This window comes from Phasianus colchicus, chromosome 11 (assembly GCF_987193195.1).
Source record: "Phasianus colchicus chromosome 11, bPhaCol1.hap1.1, whole genome shotgun sequence".
In the NCBI taxonomy this organism is placed as follows: Eukaryota; Metazoa; Chordata; class Aves; order Galliformes; family Phasianidae; genus Phasianus; species Phasianus colchicus.
The window spans coordinates 15,407,144-15,435,124 of NC_143446.1; the positions used below are offsets into that span (position 1 = coordinate 15,407,144).

At 44.8% G+C, this 27,981-nt stretch overlaps 1 protein-coding gene across 2 annotated transcripts in view; it reads right to left on the bottom strand.

Annotated features, from left to right (window-relative positions):
• The window catches only part of LRIG1 (leucine rich repeats and immunoglobulin like domains 1), a 78,739-nt gene that overhangs the window by 39,785 nt on the left and 10,973 nt on the right, over nt 1-27,981 (bottom strand). For both annotated transcript variants that reach the window (XM_090148399.1, XM_031606091.2), the window contains exons 2-3: nt 10,419-10,490; nt 5,897-5,971 (exon numbers count right to left, since the gene is read on the bottom strand). In XM_090148399.1, the coding sequence (XP_090004525.1) occupies nt 5,897-5,971; nt 10,419-10,490 (147 nt within the window). The remainder of the gene's footprint in view (nt 1-5,896; nt 5,972-10,418; nt 10,491-27,981) is intronic.

Consider the following 27,981-nt stretch of genomic DNA (forward strand, 5'->3'; position numbering starts at 1 on the left):
GGTCCCAAAGCAGCTACCACACAGTCAAGAATTGAAGCAAAGCAGCAGTTCTGATACTCGATCTAGTCTTCCCCATCTTAATTTGAAAATCAAAGAACTCGAGTTGCACGTCAACACCTCAGCTCTTGGTCAAAAGCTTGTGGAAATGAGGGCCCACTAGCTAGATAATTTTTGGCTCTGATCAACAGTTGAAGCTAACAGAGCAGGACATGTTTGTCCCGGATAAAAGCACAACTGCACTTCAAAAAATCTCATGGACCACACAGATCCTTACAAAGAGGCTTTGCAAATCTCATTGGATAACAGCAGAGAAGCAGCGCAAATAGCACTGAAGTAACAGTTGCCTCCCAAAGCATTCTCTTAATGTTGCACACGGCAACATTTTCAGGAGGAGATCAACTGTATGATCCCAGTTCTGTCATGTTAGTGATCTCCAGCCAGCTAATCAGGTACAAAGGTCTGACAAGATGCAATAAAAGTTGAAGCTAAAGTTAGACATGCAAGACTCATGTTAACAATCTATTTTAACCAGGAGTACAGTGCAATTCTCAACGCTACAGAGGAAAAAAGAAAAATCTTAACAACTATGCAATTCAAATGGAAACATTGCTCCTGATAGAGAATTACTGGCTGCAGTCTTTGACCCCTCTCCACCCTGACACCCAGATGGAACACAATGCAGAGCCCTCCTTCACTGCCTTGCTGCTCCACTGGGCATCTGAACTCATCACTGTCCTTTCAGAGAGACCTTGCATATTCCCTTTCACTCCCAATCTGCAGTTCTCCATGTAGTTAGTTTACAAATTTTACATGATGTATTTTGCCTATGGCACAGTAGATCACCTACCCTCCTCCTATTAGCCCTCTCTGTTTAATTACAGTTTAATGTGAATTGATCTTTACATTAATGAGCCCGTAAAGAAGATTGATTTTCTTCAAGGGACTTTTATGCTCAGTTTGGCAGCAGAGTGGTCCTATTGATTTCGCTTTCCCAAGTAAACACGCACAGAGTGCAGCATCCTCTGTGAATCAGCTAATCCTATTTCACGCTCTTTTGCTTCAAAAAATCCTTGTTCTGACTTCCTTGTTATCTGTGCTTATTCACAGCAAGATCATGGGGCCAATGCATCTCAAGCAGCACTGGCTGTTGCTAATATATAGCAGACTGCCGTGGGTCACTATCCCTTTTGTTCTTAAATAGTTGGGGGCTTAAAAGACTTACAGTGAAAGAAACGAAAGTTATTTTTAAGTGTTTAATCTGTTAACTTCCTTAATTCCTACCAGCTAAGGATGTGGCCTCAAGTGCTCTGCTTACACGCTTGCTCTGGAGGTCTGGTTAGCAGGCTCTCCACAGAGCTCCACAGCTGCAGAGCAGCCTATGCTGGCGTGTCCACATCACTGGCTGCCAACTGAATCAGGCTTGCCACCATGGGACCGCAGCAGAGGATGAGGATCCTCCTACCACCCTGTGCAGCCATCCCCAAAGCTCTCCAGGATGCATCCACGATCACTCAGCCAGAGGTAAGAAGGTGAAGCAGGAGCTGAAGTGTAGCCAGGCACCATAACTGACTTTGCATCTCCACAGGTGTTTGGAGAATACCTATAGTAGCAAGTTCTATGCAGAGCTCATCACAGCTCTGCTCCTCCTCTTGTCTTCCACGCCAGCAAGGCTAAGTGACTCTCCTCTCAAGTTGGTCAGGAAGTTGGATATATGCAGACTCAGTTCGGCTGCAAAGAAATGGTTACTTCCATCCTCCCTTCCCCTACCAAACCGTATCACAGCTCAAGAAAAGAGTCTTCCAAAGAGCCTACAGAGTTAACACACTTGAGTTGCAGCAGAACACTGGGAAGGGAAACCCTCAGCCAAAAGCATGTCAGTGAAAACATCCTGCCATCAACTCCCAAACGTCCAAGTCTAGGAACTGTAGCTAAATTACAAACGCTGTGGGAATTTCAGGCAAGATTCTCCCCTCAGCTACTCCGATGTAATTTCGGAATGAATCCAGATTCACAGTCTCTCCCCCTCCCAGCTGAATTTCCTGGCTTTTGTTTGCACTAGCAGATGTTTGCATTTAATGTCTGTCTTTATATGGTAACCCGTCCATAGATTATTTCCCCCTTCTGTTCTATTAAAAGCTTTATCAAGTCCCTTATGTTTGCTCTTGTTCAGATGAACAACTTTGGCAGTATTTTCAACGTGCAAGGCAAACTGGCTCTTCAAGGAATAATTAAACTGAATTAAACTTCATGGCAGTAAATTAAGGCATACCATGTTTGATACATATGTTTCTCTTGCATCCATCTGCAGCCTGAAATATCCAAAGATTTGCAATAAGCTTTGAGAATGCTCTTTCCAACTGATTCCCACATGTCTGCATATATATCAGTTCTTGGTACACGTGTACATAAGGTCAAGTAAATGTGGGGTGATGGAGACAGATACGGGAAGTCCCAGGGCAAGGAGCAAGAAGTGATTGAGCTCACTGAAACAACCATTATAGTAAACTTCAGTTTGGCAATATGGCATTTTCCTTTCTTCCAGCATCAAAAGGATAGAAACTCTTCCAATTTAGGAAGAGGTGGAAATGAAGTAACCCATTCACCAGGACTGTTTTGAGTGACAAATACACAACCATTGCTTTTACGATACATTCACAGCCCTTTGGAAATACTTAACCACATGCAATATACAAAACCTACTTCAGAGGTTTGTGAGGTAAACACACTTCACACATTTATAAACACTGAAAAAAAAAGGAAATTATTTATTTTTCTTTAGCAGTAAGAATACACTGTAACACTATATACTTAAACATAAACCAATTTCTCAGTACACAGCCTTCATTATGAGTCTTCGCCGTGAGTTTGGTTTGGCAACCTCCCCAGTTATTACTTCACTGATTTGAGGGCTAGAAGAAACCAGTATGATGGCACAATCCGATTGCTTACATCACACAAAGCCAAAGAACTTCACCCAACAATTTACATACCAAGTCCATTAACCTGGAGTTGAACTAAAGGACCATCTTTTAGGAAGATATCCAATTGACTGACTTCCAGTGATGGAAAAAGCCTCACTTCCTCAGCAAATCATTCCGATGCGAATCAGTCAGGAACATCAATTAAAGCAGGTACTTTAAAACCTCTTTCAGATTATTTTTACTTTTGATAAAAATTAAAAGGAAATGCAGGGGTAAAAAATGCAGCAAAGAAGCTAAACAAGGAGATCCTTCTTGCAGAGGTATGACAGCAGCATTACAAATGCCACTATCACAGTTATTTATGTATAGCAGCTGAGGAAACCAATACAGATTTCTGGAAAGTGATACTAAGCAGGTCTGTTTAGAATATCGTCCTTTTATCATTTGGCTTTGTACCTTCCCCTTCCTTCTGTACCACTCTGAAACTTCAGAGGAGCTGTAAATCTACTGCCTTCCACCACTCATTATTACTCCTTTCCAAACCACTTATTTCATTTCAGAAATAAAAAGCCAAAGCTCTAGCAATTTGGTCCCTTGCCAAAGGCTAAATTAATAGCAAAAATAACAACAGGGGCTTGTGAAGCTCAGATCATTTATAGATTTCATGAGAAAGAAAAGCTGATTTGGGGGGCCCAAAACTGTATCCTGGATGGCAAACCGTATGCAAGCTTTCCATCCATAAATCAGATTTCTGAAGTTTTTTGAATCCCAGTGCATGAGCTGTTACACAGTGCGTTACGTGGCAGTCTGGTGAGCTCAGTTCAAGTGGCAGGCAGATGGCCTCACATGTCAGGGGATCATGCCTCAAACAAGAGATCCTGCTTGGAGGGAATTACCACACAGCACTGCAGTCAGCAGCGCCCAGATCACGGATCTGGGCTTCACATATGGTCATGCAAGCAGGGAGAGACTGTGGCAGGAGGAGAAATCAAACAAGTTGGTTTCACACCAGCTGCATGTGACATATTTGACAGGTCTGATAACTATTGAGACACAAGCAACTTCTCCACTCAGGAGGTGGAGTGGTTACTTGCCCATTTAAATGAAAGACACTCACTAGATTCAGTGCTGAAGATAGCACAGGAGTGCTTCGGCTCTTTGTAAGCTCTGCAGGAACACACTATACCCAAGAACCAGATCAAAGGCATCACATCTCAAATAAAGCTAAGCCCACTTCATGCTATGAGAGAGATATGGATGCTACTTTTAAGCTCAGGTCCTTAAGACAGTGAGGGAGTTCTTTTGCTTTGCATATTTTAACACTGCCTAATGGAAGAGCAGGAACAGTGCCAATTCATTTCACTCAAATCTGTTCTTGATTTAAGTAATAGGAATGTACTTTTAGTCAACTGATCAAGGTTATCTTGGAGTAATTCAGAGCCTTTCAAGTGTGAGAGGACCAGTCACCCACCCAGTGCTATGGACACTGGCACTTCCCACTAGAAGAAAACACAAAGCCACTGCAGATAAGAAGGGATGGGACACCTGCCTGAAGTTATATGCTGTAAGGCCATGCACAATGGAAGCCATCACTTGAACTGCTCAGACACTTCACTGGATTCTCTATTAGCTATAACCACTTCCCCTTCCCAGGAACTTGGGAGTTATCACACATACCTCAGCAAAATTCCTTCTCAGTGTGCATTATATGCAGATACATGCAAAAATAAGATACTGAGAAGTCTGATAACAATGTTTTTATTCCCTTCAGCAGTGTCCCTAGGCCTAGGTCTAAGGTGGCAGAGGCACAAGGGTACTCAAAGTGTCTAACACTTCTGTAGGCACCTAAACTACCAAAGTTAGCAATTACAAAGCTTCTACAGATCTAGCCCTACAATCACCAATCACTCTCTCTCTCAAAAAAAAAATTAAAATAAAGTTGAAAGCGGCCATAAAAATGGGTCTGGAATGAGTTTCCTGAAAGATTAAAATGTGAATAGTCTCTGGCTTTAAGAGAAAATAAGAAATAACCAGAACAATGCCAGGGAAAAAAAACAATAAGGTAGAAGTATATACTCCTTTAATAGCACAAGTATGAAACAATGGTCGAAAACCAAATGCAGACAATAAAACAAAAACCACAACCCCCCCTTACTCAATATGCAACTAACCCGTGGAATTTACTGACTTAAGTTATCACTGACCATAAGGTTTCAATGGTCTGGCAAGGGATGAAATGTTAATGAAAAAAAATGAGGACAATCACATAAAAGCAAAAAGACAAAAAAGAGTATCTGCGTCTTCCAACAACAGAAATGCAACAGTAACAACGACAGATTTCAGTGTGACTTTCTGCTAGGGGCATCTTCTGTAATTATTCATGGCTGCCCACCACGGCATTCCTGCAGGCTGCGTGGAAGCACTGCCCACTGTACTTAACACAGCCCAACAGGACGTTTGTGTGAATCGCATCTATAATCATTTTTCACAGGGGTTCTGCTGACATATAGGCCAAAAGGTGGTACTTCAAATCTGCTAACAATTGCTAAGTCCTGGGTAGGTCTGTCCCAGTCACACTGGCACAAAAATGACTTTTAGGGCTCTGGAGGCACTTATACAGACTTGGCTGTGCTGACAGATGGACAACTTTGGATTGCCTACTTTGGATCATTCCATAAAATTAAGTATCAGAGAAATTATCTGCTCATGGGTTTGTGGATTTTTAATTGGTCTGCAAACATCATCTTCTTTCTGCCTTGTGCATACAAACTGCATTAAAACAGCACATTTAATCACACACAATCTAGCCCGAATCTCAACTACAGAAGATATTTCTTAATTAAAGAATCAACAAGACTGATAATGAAATCTGAAGAGCTAGCAGAAGCGGGTGTGACGCGCATGAAACTCAGCAGTTACATCCACCCCACAAATTGCAGCAGAAAGTCAAAAGTAAGGAGGCAGCAGCAACTCACAGGTGGAGGGCACGGACGTTGGAAGCAGCAGGTCCCAGGGAGGGAATGGCAGTCAGTTCATTGTTGTTCAGTTGCCTGCAACAAGAAATGAACCATTTAGCAAGGAGGCAGCGAGGAGGTGTGCATCAGCTGGGCACAGGACTTTGTATGAGTGTGTTCTCCCCCAGAAGCACCAGCATTTTGGCAGAAGGGCTTTCTCTGACCGTCCCATCTTTTCATCCCAACTTCTTAATAAATGAGAGCTGCTCCAACTGCTCCAACAATACCTTCTTTATTCAAGGCAGATTTGCAGCCCCCACTCATCGCACTGGGCCATGGAGATGCCATGGCAGCCCTCAGGCTGCATTGGACCTAGCTCTGAAAATCCCACAGGGGCAGTGTCACAGAGCTGGCCACGACAACACAAAAAAACTGCTCTGGGCACAAAAATGGCACTGAAACAGGTGACCTGCTCCAGCCAGCCCCCAGCAGCCCTGAGGGGCTAATGGCAATCGCAGACAGGCCTCACGCCTGGAAAGGCCTTTACAGCATGTCCCCCTCAATGGCCTAATGTTTGAAGTGTTTTTCTGACTGAAAACAGATCCTGGCCATGTGACCGGCTCTTCCTTGGTTTAAAGAGCCCTTGTTTGTACGGTGAATTAGTCAATTAATTACTGTAACAGTCGCTTGTCTGGCTGCTTGAAAATTACCTAACTTCTTAGCCATCTTGCTGCCCCCCCTCCACACACAGAAGCCATTAAAGCTGAACCCCTGCCAGGCCGAGCCCCATGGCCCCCAGCCACACAAATCAGCAAAGCCTCACTGCTGTGTATCTGCCCTCTGAGCACCATCCCCTTCTCCTCCACGGGGGACCTCAAAAGCACCCCAATTCTCTCAGGCCTTGCCCCCCAGGCACTCTGCCCCAAGAAATCCCGAAAATCACATCCAGATGCATCCGACTGCAAAGCGGGAGCAGGGATGCGTGGTACAGCTGAGGGGTGCTAAACCCTGAGCTGGGGCAATCCTAAATTCTGCTCCTTTTGGCACTTCTAAAATATTTTTGGCAGGTGGGAGAGGGCAGCGATGCCTCCATTGCAGAACTTCCTTCTGACTCCTCTGAGAGCAGGCACCGTATTTGATTTCATGAGGAGTTCCAGGCACTGCTGGGATAAAAGCTTTTCTGGGCTGCAGCTCTGCCTCTGACATTATACCCATACCTTAAAATGTAAGGGAAGAAAGCCAGAGGCATTGCAATTCAGCAAGGAGCTCTACTTTGCATCTAAAAGCTCATTGTTACTGGTATTATAGCAAGGTCTCCAGCTTTCAACAGTGCAAAGCAAGCTGGAAAGAGCATTGAAATGCATGCATTTGTGACACATTTACATTAACATCCAGCTGAGCATCTTTCTGAAAGCCACAGAAGGGGAAGGAGAGTTGGGCCCACCCTCCCCTAGTGCTGGTTAAACAGCTTTAACACTAACCAGCATCTAGCAAGCGTCCAAACTCTCCTCTGACATAAACGTCATCTTCATCTATCACTGCCCTGTCAGGTCTTTCTCAGTTAAACAACGCAGTCAGAAAGCAGCTCTCCCACCTCATTTTCTCTTGGCTCACAGGCACCAGTTGCTGATGCAGTGGAGACAGCCAAGCTCATTATTTGTCTGGGATTTCCCTCTCCTCTTCCCCTTCCCCTCACATATAATGAGCAAATAGCAAAAAAAAAATATCAAAAAGAGCCCCACAACTAAACTCAACAAATTTAAACATCCTTCTTTCTCCTTGAGGACAGAAACCTGCTGCCCTGGACAGCAAGGGAGGGCAGGAGGGGGCCACCCATATAAAATATTTACGGTCCGGTTGCCAGGCTGGTCTCAAGCTGAAATGGAGCCTGCTCAAAAATAGCACAGCTCTCCTGAGCTTTCAGTGAAAGGCACTTTAGAAAATAAAAGGTGAGTTGTTTGGAGAGGAATTTTAGCACAGTTACTACCTCTTTGTTAAAAAATGAGCTTGGAAAACCTGAGAGCCGTGTAACCCTCCTTCTCATGGATTCCATATGACCTGAGGAAACCCCACAAAGGACAAGAGGGCTGTCCCACAGCAGCATCCCACTCCTACCTATACCTGCTGTCAACGCATGGGATCAGGGGTGTCTTTAAGAGGGACCACAGAGGGGCATGGGAGAAAGTACAGGTGTCCTAAAGGAGGGAGGTAATGCAACGCTGCAGCCCCTAAGTAGCACACAGCTACTTAGTCCTGAATATATGGGATCATGGGGTTTTGTATCACATCAACCTCCTCCTGCAAGAGATTACACTTAAGGGGAAAAAAGCTTCTAAGAATCAAAAATACCAAATGCTACTACTTTATCTTAGTAAAGCACACCAGAACACCCAGTATAAGCTATGAAGTTTAGATGGTTGGTTTGCTAGCATTTTCATAAAACTAAGGGTTTCAACAAAGATTTCCAAAATATATGGCACTAATTATTCACATACAGACACATCATGTTTGAGACCCATCTGTAATGCTCAGGAACCACAGGCTCCGTGTTTAAAGCATCATGGGAGGTTTCAGGTCTTATCAATGCATCTATCATTTGGGGCAATCTCATTCCCTGAGGGTGACTTGATTTGCCCAGCACAGCACGCACAGCAAAACACTGACTTGCTCTCAAGACATGCCACAGCATGATCCTTATTTCATGAATGTTTGTAAAGTGCTTTAAAAAACCCTCAGAAAGAGATGCTCTGGCAGTACAGATGTGGTTCTCCTTGTGAAATGCAGTTTATTTCAGTGGTCTGTGGTTTAGCTGTTATTCAAAAGCAACCAAGACTGGTAGATAGGGCTTTTAATAGAGCTTCTCCCTCACACTTTCCAGAGACTGCCTTCCAGGCTGGGCTCCAGACCTCTGCCTCCCTTTCCATCTCAATTTTCTTCCTATTTGCTTCTTTGCTCTCTCCCTTTCCCCTAACAAGGCACTGCTAGTCACGCTATTACTCTGAAGGCTGCACTGCTTGCCTCCATCAATCCTCGATGTTCTTTCCACATTCAGCCCTCAGTGCATGACTTTGCACACAGGAGCTCCCTACCTGTGAAACCAAAAGCCACACAAATGAATCTCCCAGCCCCACGTGCCCAATAGTTAAACACCTCCAGGCACTTCCACAAATAAAAGCAATTGCTAAGCCACAATCATGTTAGGATAACTCCAAAGTCTCATGGGATCAGGGCTGTGATTCTGATCTCTAAGCACAGAGCAATTTAAGGCTTTTCACCATTTAAAGAAGGCAGATCCCATAGGCAGCATTTGCTCACCTGCATCACTTTCTCTCTCCTCCTGCTCTCTATGAAAATCTAGAGCTGATCTCCAAGCACTGCCCTTCTTGATGCACATTCCTCACTTTGTCAATATCCCCAGCAAGTCCCTACTGTCAGTGTAAGCAGAGGTGCCACACGCAATCAGGCCAGTGGAGATGCACTGCATTAATCCCCACAGCCCAATTCTGCAGGCATCAGACAAGCAGAATTCCCACCACTGCAAAATGCTTTGCCTATTTCAGAATCACAGGATCTGGCCCCTCCATGAGTCCCAAAGCCAACACTTAATGAAAACAGACAAAGGACAAGAGAAAAAGAACGATACAGACAGAGCACAGCATTGTTTCTGAAAGGAAATGTTTTTTCAGTTTCCCATGAGGCATCAGTAGCTCTTCAAACAGAGCCCAAACCTCAAGTATGTCAGCAATTCAACATTCAAATGAGAGCTCATTACCTCAACCCACCGCTTACAATTTTAGTCACTTTCGTTTTTCAGAACCCAAATCAGAGCTCCAGGAATTACTGCAAATAGCTGACAGGCGCAGCACTTCCATGAGCATGGTAACTGAGCATTTATACAGGTCAGGAGGTAGGACACCCTTCCATTCCCCACACAGGATTTCTTCCCACAAGCCAGGGGCCCTGCTGCAGCCAGCCTTCGCCGGCTGCTTCTCTTCCCCCACCAAAGCAGAAGACAGCTCTGCCATTTTAGACTGACTTAGTAGACTTCAAACAGAATTTGTCCTGGTTCCAAAAGGAATACAAATGTCTAAGAAAGGAGGAGACACAGTTAAGTGCTTTGTTATCCACTACACTACACCTTTGTTTCCTGGGAGATCTGGGTTAGGTTGGCATCAGATATCACAATCCAGGCTGTTCTGTCTTGCTTCAGGGTTATGCTGTCAGCAAGGAGCTTTGTGTGTATGCTCAGGTGTGTTAGCTGAACTGCTCCCTCCGAGCAGGGCACAAAACAGAGGGAGCAAACTGCAATGATTTCCAATAACAGCTATGCTGTTTTAATTGGGAAGTTGTGTTCTTCTAATTGATTAGTTAAAGACAAAGAAAGCAGCAGGAGTACAATATGAAAAAAACCTCCACACTGAGTCACATCTGCTCATTCACATTAGCTAAAGGAAGATACTGTCTTGGAAAACTATATACAATTTCCTCCCATCCCACAAGCTGCCCTTGCAAAATACAACTAAAACCTTGAAAGAATACTTACACTTCCTGCAGGTTCAACAGCTCTGCAAAGGCAGAAGGATCAATCTCGGTCAACTTATTGTAGCTCAGGTTTCTGTTAAAATAAAAGAAAGCGGCATCAGCATCATACAGTTACTGTGCTCAGCAAAAGTGTCATCCTAATTATTCTGGATTACACTAGGAAGTGGTTTGGGTTTGGTTATTTTTGCCTTTGTTTTTTTAAATAGGAACACTTAAACATGGTAGGGCAGCACTTGGCTGCTGAATACATGCAGGAGTTACTTTAGTTCTCTATCAAAATGTTATTTATCTTGCTGTAAGTTTTCTCCTCTTTTGCATTAGTGGTGTTGTCTTTATATTACATTAGTACTAATTACATTAGTATTCCTCTGCTGGTTATTCACAACCACACAACTCAGGGTGTGATGAACAGGGTATTTCCTGACAAATTGAAGTCTGAACTGAAACAATCAACAAGTCTTCTCCTAAATATTTCCTAGCTATGATGATATTTGGGTGTTTTTATGTGCCACTGTGTTCCACATATAAACAAAAGTGTGCACACAAGTATGCACACTTATATTTTATGTTAACATACAGTATTTTACATTTTCTAACAGACTGTCATTAACATATCACTCAATGCTGGTCATGCAGTAACACATGCTTGGTTCCTCAACAACTTCCATCACTTTCCAACTGACAGACCAAATCTAGATCATCCCATTTTATGAGGGATAGGTTCTGCTATCTGAACACAGCCTGCTGAAGGCCTGCTTTGCAGGACACACCCCTGTTTGGAAACACAGCTGGAACAAGGTAGCAAGAAAGCAATACTGAAAGCCACACTCAAGACCCTTGCAATGCTCTGCTGCAGCATCACAACAGTGAAATTCCCGCAGAGACATGCAGCATCAGCACACTGCACGCAGGTCCAGCCTGTGCTTGGGGATGCATCGGGAGAGCACAAATCAATTAAGACCAAGCGACTAATGATGTGGAAATTAACAAATGGCCCAATTAATATGATGTATGCCGTGCTGGAATGTTACTGTATGTAATCTGAAGAGGGAGGAGGCCAACTGACAGGCAGTAGCAACAAAAGCAACCACAAGGAGTTGCGAGGAAATTGAGGGGACCTGCTTTAATTTTGCCCCGCTCCACACCCTGCTCTATGATATTATCCTGGGTAATACTCAACCCTCCTGTCTCCTCTGCAGGGAGGTTACACCCTCTTACTGCACCTCTGAACACGACCCAAAAGATTCATGGTCTGATTTTAGATAAGCCCTTAAACATCCAGCTGCTTATTCAAACCACCAAGCCAGTCTGACTGGAAAACGGGCCAAACTTTCCCAGTTTGTGCATTTGCTTTGTGTAAAAGCTGTGCCCACAGCCCCCAGGCAGGTCTGAAGCCCCAACAGGACCCATGTCCAGAGGCCCCTGAATGCCAATCCCTGCACTGGGGGACTCGGGAGGAGACAGACAACAAGGGCAGCTGCAAGAAAGGTCCAGACCTGCCTCAAGTGCCCCATGCAGTAACAGAGAGAGATTCAGGCCCACAGCAATGCTTCTAAGCACTAAGGATTGAGAGACAAAGGAGTTACAAATGCCTCTTTTGAAATAAAAAGCAATTATTGATCATCTGCTCTCCTGCAATACATTTATGGGGTATGTTCAAAACATTTCCCTCCACATGGGTACTGTTCAATAGCACTGTTTTCCAGCACTTCAGAGAAGCCCACGAAGGTACCTTGTACCATGCCTGAAATGTTCCATTTCTGCTAATACCTACTGTGAAAGAAGGCTCTACAAATAAACAGCACAGGATTTCTTTAGCAGAATCTAACTTGAAGCTATATATGAGTGTAAAATCTAACCAAGCATCTAGTTTTAAAATATGTTGTCGTGTAAGCCCCTACTGTCTTTTAAAACACTCAAGAGACCTTTAAATCAATACCAGCCTACAGCAGATATCCATTTCACTATGAACTCAAAGGCATTTGTCTAAATAAAAGTCAAACTGCAGTTTAAACTCAGAGTGTGTTTGAAAGCCAAGTCCATATTCATAGCACAATTACGAATTAAAGTGCAATTTGCCCACAGATTACATTACTACTATTTTTTTTTTAAACCACACAGCAAAATCAGGTTGGAGCTTGTCCCTGTCTGACGTATAGGCAAAAGGAGAAAATTACAACAGGTAACGTCCTGCAGGACATTATATCCCATAGGCTCAATGCAGTAAGAATAAAGCAGGCACAGAAACACTGGTGACATTCTGTAAGAAGGAAGTACAGACACGGTGCTGGCACAGTCAAGATTGTGCCAGAATCCGTCAGTTTTAAGGTATTTCTATGCTGCAAATTTTTTAAATGTAACATATTTATCCTGAAAACATTCCACTGCAATAAGCTAAGAGGCTGCTCCACAAACCAAACGCTGAAGATCGCGGGCACACTGATCATCTGTACCCTTGTCAAGGGAACCGATCCCTGGCTTACCCAATGCCCGAACACTGAGCAATACTGATGTGACCTTCAACAGCTCAAAAGTGAAAAATGGAAGAATCTTAACAGAATAAAGAATTTCATGGACTAACAACTTGCAAAGGAACTTTCTGATTATTGTTGCTGCCATTTGAGAAGTCTGAACATCAAAGTCATCAGACAAGCAGCCAGCTCTTTAGATAGTACAGCTGGATTTCACCTACTCCAACAAAAGAAACTTCTGAGTGCTCGCTACAGAAATACAGGTGAAACCTACCTTATACGCCTAAAACTTCAGTTCTGCCCACGCTAACCACTCCAACTTCCAGCTATCCTCACCAAACACACAATATGCTTTTCAAAAATCAGCGGGGAAAATGAAGACTAGAAATATAGCATGAGTACAAAAAAAAAAAAAAAAAAAGCTTGAAAATAGATACATACACCAAAATAAACAGTTTACTTCAATGTTAACATGCATTAAAATGCCCAGGAATTTGTCGCCTGTAGCATTAGCAAGCAAAGGACAAGTTTCCCAGAACTCAGATCGCCTCACTAGACACTATTTGGCATGCCAGTCACAGCATGCAAATGGGAGAAAGAATTAACATGCTCTAATAGATAGATCATTGGGACTGGGAGTCAGGAAACCTCAGTCTATTCCTAGCCCTCTTAATCTCCTGCTGTGTGACTGGGTCATGTCACATCACCTCTCCAGAGCTTTTGTTTCCACAGCCACCCTTTGTCTGTCTTGTCTATTTAGACTGTAAATAAAATTGAGGTAGGTATTGTCTCGGTTTGCCCAATGCTGACAAAATGAGGCCTCAATCTTGGTTGGGCTCCAGTAATGCAAATATAGAAGAGAACTCAAAACTTAAGGTCATGGGTGCACACGACGCTCTCTGATCACAAAGCATGGATCTCAAATGCAAGGCATCATGTGTAGCTGCAGCATTCCCATTGATTCGGCCAAGCATCCCAGCAGTGTAGGTGGATGGAGATGCCAAGCTCAGGGTTCTGCTGTCCTGTCACTGGAAATCATCACGCTCCTCCTCTGCCACAGCAAAGACCACATTCCTCCCCATGGAACCCCTCAGTCTGATCGATACAGCGCTCGGCTGTGCAGTTGAGCAGTGCCTCTCATTGAGCAAATATTTCTTCACCAGTGTTTTAAGAAGTCTTCTCCGAAGAGCCCTGGAAACCTGAGCTCAAAGCCCATCATATGCTTCAGGAAGCATCCTACAGCATTCTACGAGTCAGAAGCTGACAGCAAAGACAGCAAAACAGCCATCAACTTGTGTAGTCTAATGGTCAGCTCATTTTTTCCCATTTGAACAGAAGGTGGCATAAGGCTTATGGGGTTTGTTAAGATATTTTATTTTGATTTAGTGGTACAAGAAATGCTCTACACATTATTTATCTATTTTATATATATATCTACACATTATTTATCTATTATATACATCAAGTATATAATTCCTTGTATTGGCTAATCCAAAAACGTAGTGTTTCCCCCCCTCATATACAATGTTCCTGGTCAAGAACTAAGAACAAGTTAAATCAATATGGGAAGGGCCCTCTTCTGTCTATTTATCCCTTCCAATCTTTAAATAAGAAAGCAGTGTTTGCCTTTATTTGGCACTGTAGATCGCTAACCACTGCAGAGGCTGAAAAGAAAGCCTTGTTAAATAACCCGATACAGAATTTGCTGTTAGACTACCTCCTCAAAGTAATAATGCTGTCACAAAACCAGCCTTCTTGTCTGCAAAAAGGAATCAGGCAGCTCTCTGACCTGACAGATGCTGATCCTGCATCCCTGGCAAGGTGCAGGGTAGACTGGGAGTTCATGCACTGGTTTTGGTTCTGCTTTGGGAAGCTGGCCAATGTGCAGTAAGCCACCTCTGTATTGAGAACAAGGTGCCTGGCTGGCTTGCCAGACAAAGAAATCAGCAGGCATGAGGCTCCCAGTCCTGCTACCACGATGATGGCTGAGTTCTGCTCAGGGAGGTGGAAGTTTCCGACCTGCACGTCGAACCCATTCATCTGTCAGCATGGAAGATTATGTCAAAAGTGTTTCTGCACCTTTTGATGACAGGCAGAGGAGAAAAGGAGGATGGTTCGAAGTTCTGCCCCTGCCAACCGCAGCTTTCATTAAACACTTTGTCAACCATTGTCATAACACAACTTTTCATTGCGTCTGCACAAAAGGGAGCCGAGGGCCCAGAACAATCGAGCCCTGCAATAGAAATTCCTCTGGCTAATCTGTCGAAAGATAGCTACCTAGTCTGCAGCTTACTGAATAGGCACCATCCTCTTCCCACATGTTTGTGGATGGCTTTACAGCACCAGCATGGAGGCCCCATGCACACTTCACTGGGCATGAAAAGCATGGCAGTAGCTGAATAAGCCTGGGGATGGGAGTTGGGGGAACAACAGGAGAAACACATTGCCTGTGCTTCGAGTATACAGCTGTGCACAGAAGAAAGCACGCATGAGTTTCTCTTTTAAATAAGCTTTTCACTCCCCAAGAGATAGCAGGGTCCTCATACGTAGTGACATGCACGGCTTAACACTGAAGCACAAAGCAATCAGAGACTGCAGGGATTCAGTTGCTTGTATGAGCTGTAAGGGCAGAAAGAAGCAGTTTTATACCTTTTTTCTTATATACACAGCAAGCCCCAAATCCACTTCTTTGAGCCAAGAGCAGCGAAATGTGGTCAGCGCCAGCTACCAAGCAGTGCATGGCACAGCAACGCCTTCCCCTCTATGGTATTATTTAAGGCCTCCTTAAAATGGAGTTGCAATAAGCCATCCACACTGAGTCAGAAGGAACTGTCACATCCAAGGTGTGCGCAGTCCTTCACTATCTTCAGAGGATTCTGCCAGGAGTCCTTGTGGAACCACTCACCCAACCTACTACAGTCAGTCCCACATGCCCTTCCAGTCCATCTGCTAAACTGGTAGCAAACCAAAGGTCTTTGAACCCTTTGCCTCAGTCACTCTAGCCTCTGCTTCACCTCTTTCAATCAAGGACATCAAATAAAAATTCACCTTGGCCAAAGGCTTTGTTTCAGGGCCTGCACTCACACTCACTCTGGTGAGCCTGCTCGCTCAGGCCTTGCTTGCGCCCCAGCTCAGATTAGCAGCCGCAGCAGATTAGCTTGGGTTAACAGCACGCTCATATAAGGGGCTCTATGTGCAGAAGGGAGTCAACTTAAGGGCAACCCTCAAGCCATAATATGAGCTAATTTGACAGTGAAGACAAACTTTGAGAGGTCATCCAGACACCAAGAGAACTGCGCCATGAATCACTCCAGTCATGACTAACAATGCCGTCTAAAGGAAATTCCTGTAGCATGATTACCAAAGAATCAATACCACACCGATTCCAGCAGATGCATGCAGTCATTAATGCAAAGAATACTAATTAAAACCACATCACTGAGAACCATTGTACCAGCCTATAGTTTAACATAACTTGTGGTTGAGAAGGTTGAAGGAACAAGGGAACTCTCTTTGAATAACTTCAAACAATATCTTGGGCCCCGGCCATTCCTCCTCTCCTGTGCTCCCAACTGCTCCCAGTGCCTGGAGGTTGGCTGGGGGCTGCTGTCATATCACCACTATTGCTGTCAGCTCTCAAGGGCTGAGCATCTCCTGGCAAAGCACTGGGTGACACCGAGCTGCAGCCGGGGGTTCCGAACTTCTCACAACAAGGAGCTCCCTTCTGCTTATTTGTCTCTTCTAAGAAGAGCTCTGTTGGGTTATTTCAGGCCTTGTTTGGTTTATACAGATGTGTTTTGACAATGCCTCAGATGCTATCTCTTCCTATTTTAATAAGCTTAGCAAAACAACAAAAGGAGTTTTCCACTTTTGGTTTTTTTCATTTTCCAAGCCAAACTAAACAGTCTCCTTAAAACACCCCAAAAGTTTGAATCTTTAAAAAAAAGTCATTTTTCACTTAATCTATATAAACTGCACTAATATGGAGGTATACTGCAAAGTAAACATGAAACCCTTGATGTCTACAAGGCTGCTATGCTTTGGAGGCATCAGAAGAGAAGCAAGGATAGTCATTTCACCATGGCTGTGTGCTCATCCCCTCAACGAGAACAACAGTTCTTGTTATTTTGCGCCTCCAAGAAAGAAAAAAAGGAACAGTTGGGTCTCAAGAAGTGATGTGGATGGCATGCTAGGCTGCTGCAGAGACAAGGACAGCATTTTCCTTCCTGCACCAAGCACAGACCCAAACCAGAAGAAATTAGGGCAAGGCATCACAAGAAAGAAGGCGAGACAGCATATTCAAAGTTCTCTCTGCTTCTGAAAAAAAAATAATAATAATAGCAGCAGCCACACGGCCCGCAGTTACTAAGGCTACCAAACTGCATTATGGTAGCATGTTCCTCTGCCCCACAGCAGACAGCCCAGTCAAAGGCAGTATTGTGTGCAGGGAACAGGGGATGCTGCAAGGGTTAGAGCAGGCGGTGTTTAATTGCAGCAATTTTTCACTTTATTTGCTGTTTCTATTAAGCTGCTCTGCATGAAGGAGATGTATTCTCTCCAAAACGTACCGAGCCATCAGCTGCAAGAATTGCCTTAGAGCAAAAAAAATAAAATTCAAAGAGAGTTGGAGCATCTGAACAGAAACAACTGTATTTACTTCACCATAACGCTATCCTGGTTTGCCACCTGCGGCAGGTAAAGCAGTTGGAAGGAAAATTAGGATGTGGAAGTCTTTAACCCACAAATAAACTCCACCCTTCATCTGCCCAGATACCCACAGGGTTTGTTCGGGGTTCATTGTTTTGCTTAATTAAAGTGCTGCTTATTCTCATGAGAAAGACGTGTCCTGAAAGCAGAGCTGGCAGCTCCCTGCCCTGCAGAAGGCAGAGCCCCACATCCCCGGCACGAGGACTGCAGGCATCGTGTGTACGCCAGGCGCATGTGAACCAACTGCTTTGCTCCTTAGGTAAATCAATAAAGGCCATGACTCCTGTACTAACATTTCAATTAAGGTTCCCCACTGTGTATTCAACATACTAAACCAATTTATTGAGGATTAACAACTCTATAATTTACTGTATGCGTCTACCTTACAGGCACTGCTAAGCCTCCATTAACTGACAATAATACACAAGAGCTGCATTGATAGACCAGCATAAAGTGCAATTTACTGCTTCAAAAATTGCTACTTCTGCAGAGCTAATATTTTCACCTACAAGTTGTGAAAAATTACACAAGTACGGCAGATAAACCGTGCTAAACCTTTGGCTTTTTCGGATGGCTGGAAGGACCAGCAGCATCACGTCCAGCTGCTGGCAGCCCAAACCTCCCACCACATGACTGTAAAATCCAGCTGTGGGTTACAGGTCGAGCACAGATGGAAAAGAGATAATTCACAAACTCCCTGAACGCTGTTCAGAAGTTTCCACGGTTTAAGAAAACATCCGAGGCCAACAATCATTCAATAATATCCAATAACCCATATTTTAAGATACATTTCCTACTAAAACACAGAATGGAAATGTGCTCTGAAACCACTCAGAATCCCTGAAGACAGGGATTGTGTCTGTAAGCATTTCTGGCAAGTTTGCAATCTTTTCCAGTGCTCTGACACCCCGATTTGTTTGTCAGAATTGCTCATTCAGTAAATGCGTTCCTGGGCAGAGCACTGCAAATTGAGAGCAGCACCCACGGTGCTGGGGAAGGGTGAACATCAAACCCACGCTCAGTTTTTGGCACCTGCTGAAGTGCCTTCCTTTGCAGAGCCCATTGCTCCAGCAGCACACAGCCATCAGCTGCCACCAAAAGTCACTGCAGAGACAGTGCCCCACTCTGGTCAACAACTCGTGGCACAAGAGGGCAAGGGACCCCTGGCATCACTTCATTCCCTCACCCTGCTTCTACTAAATAGTTAATCAGGAAGGGCCGATCTCCCCCCAAAAAACACACTCTCTTGGAAGAGGCACAAAGGAATATTTGTGCGCTGGTTAAAACCAGTCAGGGAAAGAGGAAGGGAAAAAAAGCCTTGCAAAAACAGCAGGCAGGTTTCTACCACGGCACAGGGGCTTGCCAGCCTGTATCCTTCCAACACTGCCTCCCCTCATCATCCTCGCTTGTACAGAAGAAAGAAGGGTGCAAGGGCAAGGAAGGAGGCACCTCCCAAAGAAGAACCATGATTTCTGCTGTGCAGTCATCTCACAAACACGTGCGCTGGGATTTTGCTTTGCAGCTCCTTACCGAAGTTCATCATGCTGCCCAAAGTCAAAGCAGCCAGCTCTGCAAACCACCCATCAGCACCAACACAACTGGTCTATCACCACGTCCAGTCCCCAGTTCCCTCCCAGTGCCAGCAATCCAGTTCACACAACACTCAGCCAACTCTGCAGCTTCCTACCATGAAGGTAAAATCCTTTCTGACTGCACCTGCAAGTGGCATTGCAGCACTGTGCTCCTTGCTGTGCCTCTCGTGCAGTTTTTCAGCTTGAAGCCCGAGCCATTAAGGACATTCCCTGCAGTTTTCAATGCCACAGGCTGAAATGAAGAGGCTGGACAAAGCCAAAAATCTTGCACATTGAAAGAAATTATGTATACAACCCCAAAGTACTGGTAGAGGACCCGTGCTGGCAGTGCTGCAGGTTGCATGGCCAGCTTGAATCCCCCAGAGGTATGAAGAAAATACTGAAGCTCTATTTGCAGTTTAAAAATAGCTCCTCTTTGTAACAGCAATTTAAGGGCAAAACATGCACATTTTAATAAAAAAAAAAAAATTCTATGTTGGCCATCTTAGCTAAAGATGTGTGGTTAACACCAGCATTCACCCTCTCCTTTTGAGTAATCAATGTCCAAACATAATGCACTTTCATTCCAAGCAGTTTTATATTGCCAATAAAGCACCAAGCAATTTAATGGATTTCTAACCCCAAATTGGAAGCTGTACTGCATCCAACTGACTCAATTTGTTCAGGCTTAGAGGAAGCTCTGGAACAAAACGCTAGAAATAAAACCACATGTACTGATAACATTACAGAAATAGATACACCAAGAAGCAAATGTTCTGTCCCTTTATTTTATCTGACCTCCAACCTGTTTTAATTGACCTTCAAGATGGAAAGACTGCATTTAAAAGAAACCATTTCCACCTAGACCAAGAGAAATGGAAGCCAAGCTATATATAATGCACTTGCTGCAAAACAAGTCAAATAAATCTACCATTAAACTACCTTTCACTTGACAATGAAAAGCTAGAAGAGACTTTCAAGTTAATTTACTCCATATTTTATGTCCTAAGCAGAGCTATTTTCAAGACAAACTTGCTTTCTCTCCATGTGACACAAACATAGCCAAGAGCTTCCCATATCCCCCTGCATCACTCCCTATAACACTTGGTGGAGGACAGTTGTTTTGGCCAGCAGAAGGCTGAAGCAACAGATCTCAAAAGCAATGGTGCAACACAGAAGTTTCCAGCTGGTGGGTCACAGCACACTCCCTGCCACTAGAAGGCCAGCCCCGATGCTAAGAGCTATCTACCAGAACAAACTTTCACACATCTTTTTGTGCAATTCCTTTATCAGCGTTTATTGTTGGGACAGCAGCAGGATACCCACCAGGATTTTGAAGCAAGTGAAGCTGGTACCCAAGTCTCAGCTTAAAGAGCATCATAAGGAAGCCGAAGGTGCTTATATCTGGTGCTTCTTTTAATTGTCACATGCCAGAACTCACATTTCTTATATAAAGCAGAATGGCACAAAGGAATAATGTCTCCCTCAAATAACTTGCGCACGTAAGTAACTGTGCACCTGTAAATTCAGGTAGTGAAATATTCCAGTAAACAGACACGGACACATCTGTATATGCAATGCCACAGAGAGCAACACACCCACAGTCAGGTATGCAAAGGCTTTATCAGCAAAGTCTGGGACAGCTGAACAGATTATAACAGTTGTGAAGGGTGCTAGTAAAAGTCTTTATTATACTCCTCCCCAGCGTATAATGACATATCTTTCACAGAAGCACTGTTTTTAGGATCTTTGAGAGCTTTACAGTTTTTACTGGTGCTCTTCTCCAACCTCTCCCACTTCTAAAGCCAGATTTCTTCATTAGCACAACTCAGATTGTATAAAGACTCAGAGAGAGAGAACAAAAGCTACAGCCAGCAAAATTTTAGAAAGCCCTTCCCACAAACCCGCTCCTCCTTCTGCAACCAGCTATCCCAGGACCTGCCTGCACCAATGGAGCCCAGCTGGAAATGGGGGCTCTGGCACAGCCTTTGGTCACCTCACCATCACTGGGGCAGAGCAGGACTCCAGAGCTCTTGCCCCACATGCCCAGTGTGAGGCCTGAGCCCAGCTGCCCCCCATCAGCCAAGTACTAAATCCAAGCACAGGCTGCGCCTTCAGATCAGAAGCTATTTCTTCATCCACTTCAAATGGCGATGATGTTACCTTGCTGGATGGCCCTTATTCATTATTCAGTGAACTGCCTCCGATTTGTGCAATTTTGCAGCTAAAAGCATGGCAGCTAATTCACAGCAAGAGCAGATGTTACTGAGATTGAATCAAGGAACAAGCTCTCTCTTCTACACATTTTTATTCTTTCCATGTTGCAGAGGTTTAGAGGTATGGGAAGGGAACACTGCCCTAGTATTTTGCTACAGGAAGCAATTAACAACAATCTCTTGCAGAACTGCTGGATTCCAAAGGAATCTGTATAAATTCATTTCATCTTCTTGTAACCATTATTACTGGCATCATGCTGTTCCACTTGGCACTTAAGACTGTACATTTTGCTGTATTTCCATCCCAACCTCTGCCCACCAGAAGGTGCTTACATGCCAATGGAGGCTCCAGACCCAGCTTCCAGCACTGGGAATTCCTTCATCCAACAATCTGACCTGCAGCAAGATGTGAAAGAAAGCCAAACCCTTCCCTCTTCTGTTGAAGATGTCCCATGCAGGCACAACCCAAACTAGCCGCTATCTCAAAACTGCACTGATGGCTCTGAAAGTCAAAAATTCCATAAGAATGAAACTCCACATGGGTGGCCACGTTGAAAACAGCAAAGCTAACACTACAATTAGGCCAGGAACAGAAATACTTTTTTTTTTTTTTTTTTTTTTTTTGCTCTTCCGAGTGGTCCTTGCAAGCTGGGCATCCTGCCAGGATGCTCACAGGGCTCTGGGCACACTGGCTCTGCACCAGAACCATGCAATTCAAAGAAGTGGTTATTTAAAGAACAACGTCAATGCAGAAGGTGCTCATAAGGTTTGTTGCTGTGCAGGGAGGGTCACAGCTGTGCCTACAGCTTCGAGAACTCCAAGCGTGCCCTTCTGGGAGTAGGTAAATTAATCTCTGGAGAGAATAAGGAAAGGGAATCGGTACCGTCTCTCTGAGGATGACCAAAAGAGTTCTTAGAGCTGGTGCTAAATCTTGCTCTGAGACAGAGAGGGATGGAAAAGGGCAGAGCTTCACACACAAAAGAGATGAAGAAATCCTGAGCTGAACCATGGTAGAGAACCTAAGGCACCCAGCTGCATGAGAAGTGATGAATATGACACAACTGAGACCAGAGGGTAAGAGCTCATCACGTGGCTAAACAAAACATAACAGAGAAACACCTACACAATTCACTACTGCAGCTGCAAAGCCACAAGCTTAACAGCAGTACAGAAAGTATCATCATCTGTATCGTCATCAGCTCCTCCCAGCACATGGGATTGGATCCATTGAAAGAACAGGGCAGCAAACTGTCCCATGTGAGCAACCCCACAGAGATGCTTCTCCTCTGGCTGCAGTCTTCTGGGTCCTTCCTAAAGTCAGGCAATGCCAGCAGCAGGACTTGGGCCTCAACCAGCAAGGCACAGCCGCACACCCCAATATACAATCAGAATTCCAAGCCTGGCTCTGCTACACCAACACCACATCAACAAACACATTTTCCTCAATTTGTCACAGCTAGCCAGGTATGAAATAAAAACCTTTCAGAATCTTCCAAACGCACAGGCTCTCCCCTCCAAAGACTTCTGCAAACCAATGAAAATTGTGTAAAAACAAACCATAGCACATTTTATAGGGGAAAATAACTTTGCTGCAACTGGAAACACATAACTTAGCTTTTCTCTAACAAAACGTACAGGAAATGGCCCTGCAAAAGTTAACTGAGTGATACTGAGCTTTCTCCAGAGTGTCGTATAGGAAATAACACTGCAGCAACAACTGCCTGATTTAACCTTTTGTCCAGACTACACTACAGAGCCGTAGCACAGAGGTATCTGGCTGATGTTAACAATCCTCCGGTGCATTCTGCAGGAGGACGGCGGCACACAAAGCAGGTTATCACACTCAGCAAAGCACCCCTGCCGTGGTCCAAAGCCCAGGCAGCCAATTGCTGATGGAAAACAGAATTTTATGATTTTCCCCTCCTGCAGCTAGCAGTTGGTTTTTATTTATGAAAGATATGGAGAGGTAATGCCCATCCTGAGGTGCAAAAAGCACAGCAGACATGCATCCCATGCATGCAGAACCATGCCTGATCTACAGAGCAGACACAGCAGGGAGCCTCATCCCTGCAGCACGTCATGCAGCAGCAGTCCAACTCATGGTGACACCACAGCACCTTGGGGTGAGAGCCACCACCTGCACCATCCCAGCAGGGGCTGCACCAGTGGCAGTGATCCCCCAGCAACACCGGAGCAGCACATCTGCCAAGAAATATGGTGTCAATATTTGCCCAGAGCCCTGCAATCACAATTACATAAGTTAAGCCTGGCTGCCCTCAGGCCTTTCCCCCTGCTGCCCACATGCACCAGCATGGAGAACACATTGCTGCAAGAGCTGGAGTGAGTCTGCTTCTCAGCATTCCTATCTTTTAGCCAAAAAGTGCTGCAGCATAAGGCATGCATCTCACCCACAGAATCCCCAGCACCTCACTTAGTCATCACTCCACATGAAATGTGTTGGTTAGGGGAGAAAAAGGCGAGGAAAAGAAATCAAAGTTCTCCCCATTCCCACAAAGCTTGAGTTCCCATGTAATTGCTGCAAGAAGCGTTTTACCAGGACAGAGCTCCCCAGGAGCTATGGGACATGCTCACGGCCTGACCAGGTTAGCCAGCAGGAAAACATTTTCTTCAGCAAGCTTGACGCAACCACCAAAGTTGCTCCAAGATGAAATAAAACTGGGGCAAAAGCCAAAAAAACCTAGAGCAGGGACAAAACCCTCAGTGCAGGAGGCTCGCAATAAAATACTCCACACAGAACAGCACTGATTTTAATGCACCAAATTGGCTGCTGGGAGAGAAGCCAACTCATGGCCGTATCGCAGCTGGCCTCAGGAACGGCTCATAGCTGGGGGTGGTTTCTGCAGTCCCATGCTTACGTGGAGTCACGTGAACACCATTACCTAAACTGCACCTTTTCCATGAACACCTTCTCTGGGATAAAGGTTCTCATTTTGCTCTACATAAAAACACCCTCCGCAAGTTTATAAGCTTTAATTGCTATGGGAGCACATAAAAAGTGTCCAAATAAGTCTATTTAATGGTTACACATTAACTGTCATACACCTCCAGGCTTCTGTTATCCATAAATTTGCAACATCAATAAACCCCTTATAAGCAAACTTTAAAAAAAAAAAAAAAAGTAGTTGCTGCTGAAAACGTTCCGTTCCTATTTACGAATAACTTTGTTAAACAACTTGGAAATTCTTACCTTTATCTAAAGCCTCCTGCTAGGGAAAAAGCCGTCTTTCAACACAAAGAAAAGGAATAAAAAATGTCTATTTCTCTCTTGCTCAGAATTGGACGTGTGCCCACAAGGTAATGCAAGAGCAGCGCAATGGCAGGCTGGGAAGGACTTGGCTACAGCAAAACGTGCGTGAGAGCCTGTAGAGGCAGAGCCCCTCCAAACCCAAGGAGAAAAGCCTCCAGGAAACACCGGGATGCTCTGCGCAACTCTGGAGGAAGGCAAAAAGGATTTTATTTGTCACACTGTACCTAATGGGACTCAGCAGCACAGTGCAGCCCTGTTGTTTGGTTGCTGCAGTGCACTAAATGCCTACTAAATTTTACACTGGGTGCATAGAGAAGCCCTGGAGTGCAGCACAACATTCAGAGCAGCGTGGGGAAGGGGAGAGGGCAAGCAAGAGCGAGGCAGGCAGCCTGAGAGTGATTAAGTGTTGATCAAATCCAACTATTTCATAAAGTTTCTGGTATGCCTGACTGGCTTCAACGGTCTCCACACTTTGCTGAGAAATCCCTGCGATGTTTATGAGAAGCCTGCAAATGGCTCTTTTGTCGCCGTTTCTTTTTTTATTATTCCTCTTTATTAAAGAAAACACAAAGCCTGAAGCTGCTGGGACATCAAAATGCCATCAAACCCCAGCTGCCCACCACCTCATGCCACCTATCCTTTGGGACACGGGTGAGGCACTGCCCTCTCTCTAATCTGACCCCTCTTTCCTACTGTGCAAAGCCAAGTTGGACACAATGCTGTCCCTTCCCTATAGTTGGGAGCACCAAATTTTGCGGGCAAAGCTGTGCCAGCCAGCCCTCAAACCATGCCCAAAACCCCACAACAACCCCATAAAGACCCCACAACCTCCCACCCGCCCCCATCCACACTCACTGATTCCCCATTGTAAACAGTGAGCACAGCCTGCATTTCAGGCCAAATAACACAGGGAGGCCCTTGGAAAGATGGAATCGCTTACTATCAGGAGGGAGGGAGATTATAGAGGTTATTTAAATTAAAAACAAACTAGACAAACAAATAAGCCTCATCCTCCCCCCCCAACCCCAGCCGCCGCTGCCTGCTCTGCACATGTTATCTGCAAACTGCGGGCAAAGCAACTCCCAGCTCCATGCTATTTCACAATCTGCTCTGAACCTTACACTACGTAAGGAATTAAACAAACATTTCCTCTTTTTCCTTCTTTGGGTGTCTGCTCCCCGTCCCCCCCTCCTTTTCCAGGGCTGGGCTCTGAAGTCCAGCCCTACGTGGGGCCAAGGCGTAGCCAGCAGCTCCCCACCAGCCCCCAAATGCCCCAAACTTCCCCTAAAAGAGATAGGGAAGAGTTTGCACAGCAGCTCGTGATTGCACAGGTCAATCCATACAGCAAACAGACTGCCCTGTGCGCTCCCAAAATACACTAAGGACAGCCACAGGGGAAAGGAAGGCGATATCAAAACACGATGTGGAGATAACAGGAAAACTTCGCAGAAGTCAATTAAAAAGGCAGACAGCCCTAGAGACAGAAATCCTCAGGAAAGCAGGACTCCTTCCACATCGACTGCTTGCTATTACATGCAGCTGCAGCAGCAAACTGGCGAATAAAAGCCTTTGCCTCAATCCGCTCATATTTGCAACAGGTTTACATTACAAATTTGGGTTTTACCTGGATTGTGAGGGAAAGCTGGGAATTGAGAGCATGGAATGAACCAAGGGGCCAAATGCTGGAGACCCAAGAGTCAGGTTGTTGGGAGTTTTTTTTTTTTTGTGGTTGCTGCTATTTAACGGCAATGCCTAATTACGGTTTGGGATAAAGGAAGCTTTTGTTAACTACCTGCTCTCTCCCTCCCTCTGCACCTTCCCTCGGGGTTTTGAGATCACATGAAAAACACATCCCAAGCTCCTCGAGAGATTTTTCTGCACAGCCAAGGCTGACAAGACTTGACATTCCTGAAATGTTTAAATGGGAGGAGAGAGAGAAACAACAACATTTTTTCAAACCCACTTTATACATTGTGCACAAGCAAAAACTGGCCCAGATCCAATTAAAAAAAAGAAATATATATATACACACACACATACTTGCAAAATCATCTTAAATACTTCAAATGTTCTGGATTGGAAACCCCTTCCAAAAGCACAGGGTCAGAAAAGCCAGGCTCAGAATTAAAAAGTTTAGCTAATGAACAGGCAGCAGACAAGAAACCCCATTTCAGCCAAATACCAGGAAAAGCACATTGCAATCAGCAGCTGCTTCATTAACTGATCCACACACTGGCTCATTTTGGATATTTTTCCAGACTGGAATCTTGCTTTGCCCAATGCTTCTGGACAGACCTGAGTGAAGAACAGGGTCCTCACAGATAATTACAGCCTGTAATAAAACCCACTGCGGGTGATACAAGCCAGATGTGGGAACAACTGCACGTGCTCCAAAAGGTACCACTACCCAGAGTAGCAGCTGCCAGGAGTCAGCACCTCAAAAACCATGCCACAAACATCACTTAACAGCAGGCAGTGTGTCCGTGGGTGCAGAATGGGTTACATGGAGCACACCGGGTGCTGCTGGCCAATTATTCTTTCTTGGTTTACTAGCGTAGAAATTCGGGCATCAAAGAGGACCGCTGTGCTCCACTTGTGCAATAAACTCCTTTCACCAGCATCACTTCACACTTTCCAGAGTGCAAAGTTCGCACTGATATTGTTGGCTTTCTCACTTGCTGCTTTTTGGCACCAGCCTGCTTGCTTGGCTGTTCATTAAATATACAATCAGTACCTTAAAGGCTTTGTTCCACAGGCCTAGCTAGGCTGTGAGCCGTCCTCCGGCAAGTGCTGGTTTGTGGGGGACAAGTAACAAAAGCTATCTGCAGGAGTGCAAATGTGGTTAGATGTTAGGATACGAAACTAGGAAAAGCCCTAACTCTATATCCCTACCAATGAGTTTTAAAGAATAAAGGATTATCTATATCAACACAAATAGCATCCAGAGAAAACTTGGAAACAACACAATTTATTCTCAACATGCTTTACTTCTTTATGCATCAGTTACACTACAATATTTTTACCTTTCATGTGAGGAGAGGCTGAGAAGATGGGACTGCTCAGCCTGCAGACAAAGAGACTCACAGGATCTCATCAGTGGCCATAAATGCATGAAAGGAGGGTGCCAAGAGGATAGAGCCAGGCTCTTTTCACTGGCGCCCAGTGCCAGGACACGAGGCAATGGGTGCAAAGTGGTACAGAGGAGGTTCCATCTGGACACCAGGAAGCACTTCTGTGTCACGCAGGGGACAGAGCAGCAGGTTGCCCAGAGGTTGTGAGGTTTCCTTGGTGGTCTCCAGGAGACACTTGGATTTGATCCTGTTCTAGGAGG